Source organism: Schistocerca nitens, chromosome 4 (genome assembly GCF_023898315.1).
Source record: "Schistocerca nitens isolate TAMUIC-IGC-003100 chromosome 4, iqSchNite1.1, whole genome shotgun sequence".
NCBI lineage: Eukaryota > Metazoa > Arthropoda > Insecta > Orthoptera > Acrididae > Schistocerca > Schistocerca nitens.
This window is the reverse complement of record NC_064617.1, coordinates 446,283,346-446,299,784: the sequence shown is the minus strand read 5'-3', so window position 1 is coordinate 446,299,784 and position 16,439 is coordinate 446,283,346. Positions and strand designations below refer to the sequence as shown.

The following is a 16,439-nucleotide window of genomic DNA, read 5'->3' as shown; positions in this document are numbered from 1 at the left end:
TTACTTACTGTGGGAAGACTACTTGATTAAATTTGTGGGTAATTTTGGGGTGTAGAGGATGTGAAAATTGGTACACAGTGCTCTCACCTATGGTAGCAACAACAGTTGTAACCCGATTGGGCATGAAATTGAACTGAGCTTGGGGGACAGATAAGGGTATGTCACTCCATGCTGCTTCAACTCAGAAGTTCATCAACTGTAGTGGTTAGTGGGTCATGATGTGCCAATCTCTCACCAACCATGACCAGGTGTTCTAACTGATTAAGAGATCTGAACGTTCTGGTCAAGGCAATAGTCAAACACTCTCTGTGCTGAGGCAGGTCAGGACAGCATGTGCAACATATGCTCTTGCCTTATCTTGTTGACAGATAACATCAGAGGGGGCCTCAAAGACAGAGCACAGCTACTAGCCTTAAAATGTAATATCTGCTGTCCAAATTACCACCTACATGAACCCAAGGAGAGCATGTTATGTAGCCAATGGCACCCAATACCCTCAAACCAGGTGCTGGGCCCCTAGGAGGTGATGACAAAAACAATCTGGTAACATTCATTCTCCACATGGACTCTACACATGGACACAGTCATGTTGATGCTGTATGCAGAACTGGAATTCATCTGAAAAGATGATCTGGTGCCATTTCTGTGACCAGTGTTATCTACTACTGTTGGTCAGCCACACACTGTTGCAAAGCCACAACAATGGTCTTTGTGCTGAAAGTCTGTGGTGTTCCAGACATCACAGCACTGTCAGTGTAGATACTTGTCTTGCTAAGAAACATGCCCATTTCCTGAATCAAGGAACATGATGTAGCTGTATGATCCTGCATGACTGAGTGAACAATAAGTCTGTCCTCACAGGCACTTGTTGCATGGGAGCATTGAGATCCTGTGTGACAATGCACACAGCCCTCCTAATATCACAGAATGATAAACAACAGTCATGTTCCCATTTCTAGCATATGCAGGTATTTGTTTCACCTTCTTACTCGATGCCTATTATCATCATGTCACAAAAAAGCAACTTCCAAATGCAAAACCCGTAGTGTAATTTTTTCTTGTACACAGGATGTAAATTGCATTACTTTCACTTATTCTGTGCAGTTGTGCTTAAGTGTTAATTATTTGTATATACACTGATCAGCCAGAACATTATGACCACATACACAATAGCCTGTATGTCTACCTTTGATATAGATAACAGCAGCGACACACTGCATGGAAGCAATGAGGCCTTGGTATGCCACTGGAGGGAGCTGGCACCAGATCTGCACAAACAAATCACCTAATTCTCATAAATTCCGGGAAGGGGAGCGACGAGCTGTGGCGACTCGTTCAATCACATTCTGGATTTGTTCGATGTGGTTCAGATCTATTGATTTGTGAGGCAGCTCATCAATTGGGACTCACCATGTATTCCTCGAACCACTCCAGCACACTCCTGGCCTTATGACATGGCACATTATCTTGATGAAAAATACCACTGTCAGTCGGAAACAATTATCATAAAGCCGAGTATGTGGTCTGCAACCAGTGTACAATACTTCTTGCCCATCATGGTGCCTCCCACAAGCTCCACTGACTCACAGACACCCTTGTGAATGTCACCCAGAGCATAATGGAGGTGCAATTTGCTCATCTCCATCCCATAGTACAGGTGGCAAGGAGCTGTTCCCTTGGCAGATGACAGATTTGCACCCTCCCATTACCGTGAGGAAGAAGGTATCAGGATTTATCAGACCATGCAACACTCTTCCACTGTGCCAACAGTCACCTGCCCATTTTAGTTGTAGTTGCTGATGTCATGGTGTTAATATTGACATATGCGCGGCTCGTTGGCTGAGGAGGTCCATCATTAGATGTGTTCAGTGCACTGTGTGTTTAGACACACTTGTACTCTGCCTGGCATTAAAATCTGATGTTAGTTCCACCTGTCCTGTTCTAGCAGTCTGCCCAGCCTACAATGTCTGACAGCAGTAACTAGAGATGGCCACCCAACCCCATGACGTCGGAACGTGGTTTCACCACGTGTTGAAGACATTCATCAAAGCACTCTTTGAAAACCCTATGAGTCATACAGTTTCCGAAATGCTCATGCTGATCCTCCAGACCATCACAATCTGCCCTCGGTAAAACTCAGACAGATCGCACCTTCCCCATTCTACACATGGAAAACATGCTCACTGATACTACATCCACCGTACGTGTGTGTGACTGCCAGTCATTCTCAACTGCTGTGCTAGCCCCCTAGAAAGGTTTGCATCAATAGCAGCTCAGTGTCATAATGTTCAAGGTTGATCAGTGTATCTAAATATGTAGTACACTTCACACAATTTGAAGTTTGTTGCTGCTACTTTTGTAGTGTTGCAATTTTAATGGCCATCAATGTATATGCTATTCGAAACTCAAGACACACTGTTCATGATACTGATATTACCACAAGACATAATGCCAAGAATTTGTCTAGTAAAATGCGGGACAGGTTCACCTGTACCCTACCTCATTTTGCAAGAACAGTGTCACAACTCAGAAAAATATGACACTTGAGAAAACTCGACTTAGAGGATTACTCCTATAAAACTTATAATGAAATAGTAAAAGCTTCCTTTAAATTTCAAGTAAGTATCTCTGGCAGTAAATTCCATTATATTTTTCATGCATGTTGGCATTCACACGTATTTTCCATTTTTCAACTTGGGTCACTTTTCTTGCCGGGGTGCAATACGTGTACTAGGTGATCACTGTGGCCTAAAATTAAATGAGACTTACCAGAAAAGACAATCTGTTTCCAACTGGGATGTATCAGCCTGTGTTACCAAACCCAATGTAACTAGACATATCGTTGGATTGCTGTCTAAAATACCCTATGCAAATAGATGTGTGCATTTGATCTACAGTACTGCAGACACAACTGACCTATAGAAGCACATCTCTCTAATGCTCTAGGGCTGTATAGATATTCCAGAAGAAATTCTATGGGATTCATAACTGATACGCAGATGAGGTATCTTAAGCTTGCATCACTATTATTAGCCCACTCTAAGGCTTTTAATTCAACTGGGTTTCATTGCCATGTCTTTCGCACATCCTTCAATGTGGTACTGTTATAGATTGTATGTACTGCAATTTCAAGGTACGACACACCCTACCCATAAAAACCCAATGTCATAATTCTTATCATTCGATTAGCTTCCACAGGTATTATAATATGCCACACTAACTTCTCTGTCACTAAGTAATAAAATTCCAACGGATCGCCATCCCCCATTCCCCTCCAATCCATGTATTATCAACCCATTTACTTTGCATTGTCCAATACACTATAAGAGTGGAAATGTTTACAGTCTTCTTCTTGCTGTTGTCTTCCTCAATATAATTGTTGCTTTTTGAAGAAAGCTTGCTTTCATTAATATTCAATTAAATTTTCACATTTTGCATGTTTAGCTGTGTGGCAAGATTTGTTCACTGCTATCAAATTTATATTTTTGATACTAAAAAGTTACTTTTTTATCCTGTTTAATCTTGAATTTAATTATTTCCACTTCACTTCACTGGTTCTGATTCTCAAGCTGACCTCACTCACCAGCGAACCCAACACCTCATAATTTTCTACTTTTCTGATTGTAAAAAGAGAACATTACTATTCGAAACACTATAAATATTGTGTGGTGCGTGCAGGGCTGCACCCCCACATACACGGCTCCAACACTTACAGTGCTGCAGTCACAAGTATCAATTGGCTTCTGCTCAGTCAGACGTTCGACACAGCAATAGTATTCCCCACTGTCAGTTATTTAGGTCGCTGCCCATCCACTTGGCCTACCGTTACACTCCAGGCTCTCGACTTGTGTCAGCTGCCCTCAAGTCTATGCTGCTGACTCAATGCCTGCCATTGCTGCTGCCCATTAGCTGCTGTTGTCTTGTCCTCACCGTACAATGCTGGACTTCCATCAGCCACTCCTCAGGCATCGCTTAACTGGAGTTGCATTGTGACTGTCTATGAGCTCACAGCCTCGCGGGACTGTGTTGTCCACTTCTTCAAAAGACTTGTGTGTTGACGAGGCTGTGAGCTCATAGGTTGGGTCACTACAGCACCTTGCTGCTCTTTGGATGACTGCTGATGAGCTAAATGCCTCATGGGACCATGCCACTATTCCTCCATGGCATGTCCCTGCTCCTTGTCTACTGTGACATTCATGGACTTCTCAAAGTGAGCACCCTCTAGACATCATCAAGAACTGACATTTCAGCTGCATCAAGCAGTTTAGACATTCATTCTCTAAACCTGTATTGAGTTTTGCTCATAGTTAATAAATGAAGAGTTGTTATTGCTATGTGTGTACTTTGATTCTGGCCTGTTGTATCACTCAGCAACCAACAGAGAAATGGCAACAAGCTGATTCTAACAGGGGTATTGGTTTGTTTCTTCTAAATTATTCATGAGTGGTTTCAAACAACTAGATATTTGCGTGTGTTATAGTTTGACATAATGGGGTACTGTGTGAGGTGTAACATATCACTTCTATGTTAACAGTATCAACAAATGATGCTCGTCAGACATGCAGTTAATTTTTATTAGTAGTTTTAAGGACCTCTGCAGACACATACTGTGCTTGTGCATGTTAAAAAATGTGATGGAAACAGTGTTTCTATAAGAAGAGGGTGGCTTTGCAATTTGGTCAAGCTTTCCTACACCTGCTGATTTGGCACTTATTCCGTGCAGCATGTGCCTACGTCACAAGAAAAAAAAAAGAAGAGTGAATTCCACTGAAGTCCGTGAAAACATCTGCTAGAGTGTGGACATAGGGTTGTCAATAATTCTGTTAACACTCAATCTAATTGTCAAAGCTAATCTACAGAAAATAGTGTATGGGAGTCTCTAGAGCTGTATAAGTTGGAAGAAAAGATACAAGTCTTCAAAAAGAGACTTCAATTGTTTGGTAGCTTGTTGAATCTAAATAAATACAAATTTCATCTCCAGCGCAAGCCACACTGCATAGGAAACGAAGTCCACAGAAAGAAGTTCCAGATACTGGAACATACTCCAAATAAACAAGTCAATAATTCCAAATCTGTACACCACAGCATTGTAATTATTACATGAAGTTCTGTCCCCTCTGAACACTCGTCAGATACAACAGGAATCATCCCATTTGTCGACCATGATGGGACATTACACATTTCACCGTTGGAGAGAAAATTAACGAGAAAATAATAAAAATAAATTGAAATTTTCATCAAAAATTTTCAAGAGACTGGTTGTCCTGAACAATGAGATCAACAACCAACTTTGCGGCAATACATAAGCTGTTTTAGCACTGACACTGACGAAAATAACAAGAATTAATTGTTTGTGGAACCAAATGCAAATTTAGTAACTCGATTTACAAAGGATAAGAATTCTAAAATAAACATTATATTGGCCATATTTCCCCGACTATAAGTGCAGTCGACTGCTGTTCTGTCACCAGCTCATCTCATCCAGCATCCACACACTCCCCTTCAGCGAAGGCACTCATGTGGTAAACACACAAGTTACTACCATCTTAAGCCATCAGTCTTGTGGCTGCACTGGCCGCACATGCAAATGGCCATGCCAGCACACTACAGATATTATTTGATGCACTAAGCTAAGGCTTGCTTGATGCACTAAGCTAAGGCTTGCTATCAGTTGATGTGGGGACATACATCAGAGGTTCCACTGTTGACCTACAGCACAAGTCTACAACACCATCGCATGCCCCACCTCAAAACTAGTGCCACCAACATCATTGCTGTCTTCAATTGTCTATATCTAAGCCAATAAGAGCCCCCTGCCTTCAGTCAAAGCTGTGCTGTGCACTATTACTTATTGTGCAGCCCTCGAGATTTGGATGTTTCTATGCTACTAGTCTTGTATCGCATTTGAGCATTTTTGTGATTGTACACTGTGCTGTCATGTGTTTTAGTCTACCAACGAAAAGGTTACAAAAACCAGTGCCCATTACGGTCATGTGTCACAACAGCTTGCCTAGCACGCTGTCACTGCAATGCAGTGGTGTCTTAACAATGAAAGCAATGCAGTTTGGTGAGCGAAGTCTTTATTGTTTTCTTTCTTTCATGGAAACCGCGGTGCTGTTGTGTGCGGTGTGGGTATGAAGAGCAATTTTTGTATTTCTATAGGACATTTGACACTGTAACAGTGAATATGTGCTTTAGACTAGTTATAAGTTATTGTCTTTTATCACTGAATGCCTATTAGGACAAGTAACATGGATGCCAACATCCCAGAATGATTTAAAAGTTTCAGCGAAAATTTGAATATTAAATTAGATGAAAACTGAATATTAAAACAGATGCTGTAAAGACATAATTAAAAAATAATTTAAAAGATACTTTAAAACATCTAGTGATGAATTACGACATGAATTAAGTAATAAAATAGAAAATAGTATAGACAAATTGTTCAAGGCATCTAGAAAGGAAAAGAAATATATTAATGCTAAGATTTCAGAACTGAAAATCTGTACACCACAGCACCATAACTATTACACAAAAGTTCCTCCCCACATGAACATTTATCAAATACAGCAGGAAACATATCATCTGACCAGTTATGTACCGGACAATGACTTAATGCTTTACCATAGTGTGTCCAACTGGGCACCGGACGAGAACCGTTCATGTTGGACTCAGTAACTATATTAAACTCTTGTGTCCATTTTGGTTGTATTGATATTTGGTAAGTGTTCGTTGAACATGGTGTATAAGTTTTCTTAGTAGATGCAAGTTTGTGATATAACTTTCTTGGCAATTTTTTCTTTCTGCGTAGTTCGAGCAGTATGTTCCCATGGTTGTTTTAGGTTAATTGGTGCATCCTCATAATTCTGTGAAAGTTCAGTTTCTAGTTCACGGCAGTGTGTTATTGCGTTGAACTGAGTCTCTTTTGAATTCTAATGGCTGTTCGATTACTGAAGCTATCTGGTTCAAGTTCAAAAGCTGTTTATGTCTGTACAAAAAAATGGAGCTCTCTGACTCAAAATCCAGGGGCTGTTGCAGAGCATCACTTAGCTCACTCAGTTACTGTTATACTGTTCTGGTGTCAGTAACTTCAACTATAAAGAAACATTGCTCAGTTTCCTCAGATGCTTACTAATGTGGCTGCAACTCAGCAACCCACTGAAGATTGAGTTTCATGGCCAGAAAGAGCACTGGGCCATATACTGTCAGCAACTGAAGATGCACTTCACAGCATACAACCTACAAGGTATGCAGCACAGTGTTCACTTTACTTCAAGTGTATATGCAGAAATCTTTCATTTATGTTGTCAGTTGTTTTTTTAAGACTCCCATCTGGAGGACGTAGACTATGACTTTTAGTGAAACAGTTGGATGATCATTTTTGCAGTGACAGTTACCTCCAACCGACCCGTATGTGCATCACATTCTTGGCTACTGACACACAATCTTACCCAGTGTTCATGTGAGCATGATCATGAACAGTGTTCAGACTTAACATCCAAGTATTTTGTAATTGGCAAGATGGGCCACCTCAAGTCAGTTTGTTTGCAATCTGGTCACGCCTGGCAACACTCGTTTCCCATTCATAGAGTTCTATGGCGGGAGTCCCTATGGTTTCGGCCCAGCTTTTGTACTGGACACCATTAACACTGGCCCTGTTGCAGCCCTCTTGACACTAGCCTACCCACTGCTACCGCCTCCACGGGCAACTTACTGGTGCGCCACTGTTGCCCCTGCGATCACTCCCGCCATCACCACCAGCCCTACTGCCAATCTCACCATTCCCCCTAGAGCCACCAATCCCATTTGTCATCCCTTCCTCAGGTTCCCATGGACACTTCTCCTCTTACCTTGTCCTTGTTGCCCCCAGTGCCTGATGTGTATGTTCACTCTGGGGTCTTAGTGGTAGAAGTACGGCACCCCTCACTGCCTGCACTACCCACCGGTTGTTCCTGTCTTTCTCCAGCACACCAGGAGTTCTCAGCTGCAGTATGTGCCCTGCTCAGCTCTCTCTGCCTCTCCTGGGTGTGTCCAGCCATTAGCAACTTCTGCACCTACAGTAGCACCTTGTACATCTTTGGTTTGTGTTACTGCTGCTCACATGGGCTTTCTGGGCCAATAGTTGCACCTTCATGGTAATTTAGCTGCAAGTTCTGGTTACGTCCAGCCCTCCCTGTCACACAGCATGCTTCGTTTTTTGCAGGATCATTTTGTCTAGTAGTTTAGTGATCCAATTCAGTATATTCACACACCCTGCACTGAGCTTTTGGAAATTATTGTGAAATGACTTTTATGTGGTTTTTTCTATGCTTCAGAATCAGGTGTGAATGGTTATGCAACACGTGCTCATCAGTTTTGTTTAGTTGTATTTTGCGTTCTTCTTCAGAGGTTATTTTTAGTCATTTTATGTACAGTGTTTTTGGTATGCTCAACATTTGTGTTACAGTAATTAACAATTTGTCTACAGCTTCTAAGGCTCTTGTTTGCAAATTGCCTGATTGTACTGTTGTTTTGTTTCAGTCGATGGAACATTCAGCTCTGGCAACTGACAATGGCCCTTCTCCCTCGGGTGCCATGCTTGTCACCACAGATGTGTACTGTGTACCAGATATGGTCCCAGGTTTTAGTTACTTTACTTTGGGTGATCGCTTGTAAACAGACGACATCAATACGATTAGCTGTGCCATTTTTCTCCAAGCCTCCCATAGCATCATGGGGATTTGGCTACCATTTGTTATAACCCAAAATGAGGAAAATCCTCACAAGTCTTCCCATCCCTCCCAAAATGTAAATCCATCATCCACCTAAGAATACAAAAAGTTAATTTTCATTCCTCTGTCCCTCGTAGTTACAAGGGCTCCATGGCTGATATACCAAACACCACCACCTATTTGCTTGTATAGTCATTGGAAAACTGTTATAAGCCCAACTAAACCATCTTGTGGCTGAGCATATTCCGAAACACAATACAATTGACTTTTCCATATCTCCTATAATTCTCTGAATCCTTTCTCCAGTATTTGGAGATGGTGATAACCTTCTCCCAGCAATCTGAAAGAAGTAATGTGTTCAGATGCCACAAGGAACATGTTATATATCACCAATTATAAAAATAGGGCCACCTTTGTATTATATGTGATTCCTGAAACATAACAGATAACACACAGTCAGTATCTGATTTAAAAGGAAGTCATCTTTCGCCAGCAACAATTTATTGCTCAAGTCATTATTTACCCAGCCCAAAAGAATTTCATGTGCTGTTGAGAGGGTTTATTTTTATTTTTTTTTATTTTTTTTTATTTTCACTGGACTGTTTGCTGTGAGGTTATTATTAACTTCCATTTTTCTGGATTCTTTTACAGATACAGTTTTGCTTATAGACAAAGTGCTAAAATACACTGGAAGAAGTATCTTGTAAGATATTTTGTGGATGAAATTTGCAATAAAGTGAAATATATTGCAGATACAATGATTGACATACAACTAATAGTGTTTACTTTTTATGTAACATGAATGGGATTTCATTAGCTTTTAAGGGAACAAATTAATTTATCTGTCATTTTTGTACAACATGATAGTAAACCACGTCCAAACATTTTGTTTTCTAGCTTCTACACAGCTCACACTACTGTCAAGGTTTCATTACCTTGCACCTCTGCTTTCAATTTGATTTCAAAGATGCTCATAGTACACAATGGAGAAGCACAGTGGACTTAGTTAAATGCCAGTGATTTGAATGGTTTAGTAAAATAAGGACACAACCCAAAGCCTGCAGCAAACTGTTAATTGCTTGGAACTTTCTGGAAGGTAAAAACTGTGCAGGGCCAAACCTGTAACTGGGAACCTTGCCTTTTGCATGCAATGCTTCTGTCATTATCTCTCTCCTACTTTCTAAACTGCACAGAAACTACAGCTTGGCACAGTTTTAATCTGCCAGGAAGTTTCATTATGGAACATTAGTTGGTTAATCATAATGTGAATTGCTGGCACTTTCATTTAATTTCTCATATAGCTTACAGAACCACTTAGTAGGACAACATTAATTTTTATTCAAAATTGCAGATGCGTAACAGCCTGAATACTTAAATGGGGAGAAAGGACGAAAGAAATGCTGCACATAGGAGTTAATAGACAGAAGAGGCACCAACAAATTAATCTTCTATACTATTCTTCTATCCCTTTGATAAGTTTCTAAGATATACGAGATTGAATACAGTGAATAGATACAAATCATTTCCTCATGAATTTCATATATACCTTTCATTATTTCCAGGTCCTGGCATATAATGTATGCCCTTTTTTACACTTAGCAGATGATTTGTAGCATGAAGGATAGTCAGCCATTCAAGGTCATATTCTAGTTCCACAGGCTTGTTGGTGTCATGAGGGATGTCCAAGACCTTAAATTCAAAGCACCAAGTGATTTTCTACATTCAGCATAAAGAACAAATAAATAAGCACATACTTACAGATCAGCCATGTTAAATGTTTGCCTAGAGGGACAATGATTCAGCTTATACTAATTGAGGTGGGGTATGCTTATGGTATTTTTGTTCCTTATTATTTTGCATTTCTTCTCCAATGAGCTGATAATAGAGTGCAAAAGATTGTAAATAATATTCAATTTTCAATTCGCCCTGAGTTGTATACTAACACTGCATACCTGTCTTGTGAAGCACAGCAGCTGAGTAAGGTTTCGTAAAATAAACGCAAGCCAAAAGTAATGTTAAGTAATATATTGTGACAACGATACAGAAAACACATGTTCTAACTGCTACGGTGTCTGTCAAGGGCGCATGGCTGTGTACCATGTGAGTCACAGCCTATTACAAAACACTTCAGTGTTTATGTATACCTGCATCTTAGTGCTATATTGGGGCGCTCAACTGCACTGTCATCAGTGCTCGTAAAAAGTACAAATTTTTAAACAGTCCAATTTAGCCACTGTCACCGATTATGATTATGATGATGATGCTTAAATGATGAGGACAACACAACACACAGTTCTTGGGGCAGAGAAAATCCCCAACCCGGCAGGGAATTGAACCCGGGACCCCGTGATCCAGAGGCAGCAATGCTAGCCACTAGATCACGAGCTGCAGACATCCGTCGACCTTGCTGGCCAAGACAGGGTTTGGAAAGCACGAAGACAAGCAGTAGAAATTCTCATCGAGGGCAGTATCTTACTGAAATGTAGGCCCAGGACGGCTTGTCATGACACTCAACAGAAATGGCCGTAGAATATCGTCTATGTATTGCTGTGCTGAAGGGTGCTGTGGATGGCAATCAAAAGGGTCTTGCTATAAATGAAATGGCTCCCCAGACCATCAGTTCTGGTCGTCAGGCCACAAGGCAGTCGACACTGCAGTCCGAGGCACCTCCAGACACGTCTTTGGCATGGAATTCCCTTGGCATGGAATATCACTGATTGAGGTAGAATTCTCTTCACTGATGAGTCCTGCTTCGAACTGAGCCCTGATGACCCAGCAAAGATGTGTCTGTAGATGCCCTGGACAGCAGTAGGCTACCAGCCTGATTGTCATCCGCCATATGGCTCAACAATCAGGAGTGAGGGTCTGGGTTGTCATTTCATTTCGCCCCTTTTGTTGTCATCCACAGCAACCTTACAGCACAGCAGTACACTGATGATATTCTATGCCATGTTTTGTTGCCCTTCATGGAAAGCCATCCTGGGCCTACATTTCAGCACAATAATGCCCACCTGCACACGGTGAGAGTTTCTAATGCTTGTCTTTGTGCTTGCCAAATTGTACCTTGGCAAGCAAGGTTTGTGTGTTTCTCCCAATTGAGAATGTTTGGAACATTATGGGGAGTGACCTCCAAATATCACATGATTCTGACGATCTAACAGGCCAATTGGACAGAATTTGGCACAATATCCCTCTGGTCATCCACAACTCTAAGAATCAATGCCCAGTAGATTAACTATCTACATAAGGGCCAGAAGTGGACCAACATGTTATTGACTTGCTCAATTAGTGAAGCTCTTTCTCTTTAATAGATCACTCAATTTTTCTAAAACTGCAACCATTTGTTTTTCTGTACATGCACATCACATCTCCCAATTTCCATCCCATTCGGATAATTCCTTCGTAGTGTATTTTATATTATTTATTTACTTTTTTAAAGAGAGTGTACACACAAATGTTGTGTTACATGTACTAAATAATGTGTAAGCTAGTACACGGTAATGACACAACACCCACAATTAAATGTAAATGGATAGATACAATATCTACTCACCAAGTGGTGGTAGGGGAAAACACACACACACACACACACACACACACACACACACACACACACACACCAAATAGTATTTAACATTTACAAACTTTCGCAGCAATGGAGCCAGTGTCTCCTTCTTCTGGCGGAAGAGTTGAAGGGGAGGGAAGAGGGGTGAAGTAACAGGACTGGAGAGGCTTAGGGAAAGCGGTACAGTCCAGGAAAGTCACCCATCCTTCTCATCCTGCCCAGTAAGTCTTCCCTGACCTGGGATTATGGGTGACTTTTCTGTACTGTACCGCTTTCCCTAAACCTATCCAGTTCTATTCCTTCACCCCTCTTCCCACCCCTTCAACTCTTCTGCCAGAAGAAGGAGCCACTAGCTCTGTTGCTCCGAAAGTTTGTGAATGTTAAATCCTATTGTGTGTGTGTGTGTGTGTGTGTGTGTGTGTGTTTTCCCCTTCCACCACTTGGTGAGTAGATATTTTATCTATCCATTTACATTGTATTATCAATAACTGATTATTTCTGTTGTTATATTAACATCCACAATTAGTGTTTCCCACAGTACAGGCCTCTTTAGAATACAGCTTTTTGGTAAAGCACATTAAAACCTTTTCACACATTTCTCTGATTAGTGTATATTCACAGGTTATAAACAATGGTGCACACTGTGGTTCCAACAGAAGATCACAATCGTCAGCAACTTGTTACTAGATCAATATAAGGATAAACTTTCCCTATCCAATGCTCTAACTGAATCTCCATTTTCATATTGCATCCATTCACATATTCCTTCATATTTGATCAAGTTGCTCTTCAGCAAAAGTGACATCATTTGCATTTTCAAGCAACTGCTGGCTAATGAAGCTGTGGTTAATTTTGTTTGCCTGGCAGCAGGTAAGAGACAAAATATACTGTGATGTCATCCATGCGAATTTCATCCTTTCAACTTACATGGTTAAAATACTCACACTAATTTTTGATATGGTTTTGTTTACAGGTAGCTTCACATTTACACAACATAGCTTCACATTAACACAACAGATGTTTACCTGTAGGAACTGCCGTCTAGGAAGACACTTATCCAGAGCTAAAAACTTTGTTATCTTCTCTTCATTTTCCTCAGCGACCTGAAGAGAAAATGAACTATATAAGCAATACTGCACAGCTGAAGAATTGTTATAGTATACAGAAATTCAATTTGATCAGCTACAACAAGAACTACTGAAAGAGTCCCGCCAGTTCAATCATCTACAAGTGTACTTACCCTAAGGCTTATTATTGATGGTGCCTTCAACAAAGGCTCTATGGATATACACACAGTTATTCTCATAATTCCACTCATCTCTGGAAGTTCAGAAGTGAGACTGTGTTGATTACCTCCTGTGACTCCACCCGGTCCACCTCAGCTGCGCCAAAATGGTGCAGTTTCAACAGGAATATCTTATTTTGCATCAGGAAAAAGTCACAGGTTGCAAGAAAGCGAAAATACAGGGTAGGAAATTACGTATTTTGAAATTTCAAGAATAAGATAGGTAGTTGGGTAGGTACATGGTTACAGTTGAGAGCCTGGCTACAAGAAAAATAATCAAACCTAAAAGAAGTTATCGCTATTTTCCAGCCCTTGGTGTTTCAAATCAAGGAAAAATTACATTTAATCTTTCAAGGGGAAAAATTCGTGTTTCTGACCAATCCAGCTTTGAAGTCACTTAAGACTCTCAGAACTTTTGGGTAGCTCATCATTAGTACTAAATTTTAATTGGTACTATAAGATACAGCCCTGTTTAAGAGTAAAAATGCATAAAACATGTTACGTCCATTTATGATGGGAACTAAGAATATTCAGGCAATGAATACTGTGATGCTGTGCCTTTTACATTCACTGTTCTCTTCCACATATGAGTCATATAGCAACAAGAGCCTTTTTGAATATCCTATGGTGTTTCATTTAGACATTCATACAAAACTTGTCCTTTCACATGTTTTAGGTAACACATATACAAGCTCTACAAATAATGAGAGATTTCTCCTCTTGCCTATTCTGTTCCTGAGTGCAACACTATGGTAAATACAGGACCATATACAGCCTCTCCATTCCCACTAGACTAGTAGCAAAGTCTCCACCTTCCCTAAGTCAAGAAACTACCGTATTTACCCGCTTATTAGACAAGGTTTCTTCCCAAATTCATCATTCAAAAAGTACAAGGTTGTGTTACAGTCACAGATAAAGTTGTGGCTGCTGAGATAGACATTTTATGTTGTATATTGGCATGACGAAAAGGTCATCATGCATTCGTAGAAGCAGAGATCATGTGCAGAAAATATGGTGTTTTTAGAACTGTGGCATCAGATTGGCAGCATCCACCGGGGGCAGTGACGAGTGGGCACAAAATTGTGTCATGCTGCCAACAGTGGGAATGCATTTGGCATACCTCACTTTTTATGAACACCTATTATGTTTAAACTGAAGTTTGCCGGAATACAAATGTAGTCAGAATTGAACCAATTATACAAATGGATTCAGCAATAGTATCTATTTCTGCAAAGAGACTTGTTAATTCTAGTATAAATAGGACAGTACAGGATACCTAAAACGTACTACAACAAATGAAACATAGTTCAACAATGGTGCTTGACAGCACTATTGATTTTACAGTTTAGCAACAAAAGACGAAGCACCCTGTTAGCACGAAGCACTAGGGAGCCGAGAGAATTAACATATTGTATTTTTCAGTTTGACTATGTCTACATCTACATATATACATACTCTGCAGCCCACCGTATGATGCATGGCACAGGGTACCTTGCATCATGGCTAGGCATATCCTTTCCCGTTCCATGTGCACTTGGAGCAAGTGAAAAGTGACTGTTTACATGCCCCCACATAAGCCCTAATTTCTCTTACCCCATCTTCACAGTACTTCACGAAATGTACATTGACAGCAGTAGAACCATTCTGCAGTCTGCTGTAAATGTGGGTTCTCTAAGCAAAATAGCTGGAAGAATACAATTCATACATAATTTGTGAGTGCGAGGTTTGAAATTTAGGACATGGAGCTGCCAATTCTGGCCGCAACAACAGCTCTGACCTAGGTGGGCATCGAGTTGAATTCACTTCGGATGACAGATGTGGGTATGTTAACCATACTGGTTCAACTCTATGCCAGAGATCGGCAGATGTAGTGATTGCCAAATGGTGGCGCAACTCCTTCTCAGTCGTGATCAGATATTTTCAATGTGTTAGGCATCAAGAGACTGCTGACTGGGGCAGCAGTCAAACGCACTCTGTTTTGACATAGGTCAATACTGTTTGAACAGTAAACTGCAGTAATTGGCAATGGAGGCACATCACAGATGTGACTCTATTGAGAAACCTTAATCTACGAGTTTGTGATTCACAATTGGTTCACACAGATGGTACAACGATAATTTTAATTTCATGGTGATTCATGAAGCCACTGTCATAAGACACGGTGCAGCAAGAAAAAAATTTAGTGTCACAGTTTAAATGGGGTGTCAGATAGCCTCCTGTACATGCCAAACTTTCAGGGGACCTAATCAGGGAAGCCTTTATGAAGTGGAGCAGCAAGTTGTTCAATAAATGAGAGATAAACGTAGTGAAGGCTTCCCAATCACTCAAAAAATAATCCGAATGAATGTGCTGGAGATAAAGAAACTTTTCCAATTTCATACAGCACGGAATTAAAAGCAAGTAAGGACTGGTGTATGACGATCATGAAGGTGGTGGGGGCTGATGTTACAATAAAAAACAACACTAGCACAGTTACTTCCCATGGTGTTTGACGAAAAACTACTTGTGTATCAGCATCATATAATCAATCTGATAAACACAACCGTTTACAATAGACAGTGTTCTCTTTTTTGTCAGATATTAATATACTTCGTAACAACAAAACAATTTGTAATTTTGACTAATCAGATTACGTTAAACACAAAAATATCTGAGGGTAACTTCAGTATTATCTCAATAAAATTTCATTAACAAAATACAGAACTACTTCCTCAGTAAATTTCTGTTGTTGTAACATCCTGTATTTTATTTGGTCATGATATGAAGCAGAAAGTGCACAGTCTAGTGCTGACAATATAAACATCAGTATGCCATTGTGTTAATGGTGTGCAAGAACTGATCACTGACTTCAGTGGTAACAAGCAACAAAAGGAAATCA

General features: G+C 40.4%; 1 protein-coding gene across 2 annotated transcripts in view; it reads right to left on the bottom strand.

Moving 5' to 3' along the window:
- LOC126251395 (lariat debranching enzyme) overlaps positions 1–16,439 on the bottom strand; it is a 94,651-nt gene that overhangs the window by 16,023 nt on the left and 62,189 nt on the right. For both annotated transcript variants that reach the window (XM_049951792.1, XM_049951793.1), the window contains exons 6-7: positions 13,302–13,379; positions 10,258–10,400 (exon numbers count right to left, since the gene is read on the bottom strand). In XM_049951792.1, coding sequence (XP_049807749.1) covers positions 10,258–10,400; positions 13,302–13,379 — 221 coding nt within the window. The remainder of the gene's footprint in view (positions 1–10,257; positions 10,401–13,301; positions 13,380–16,439) is intronic.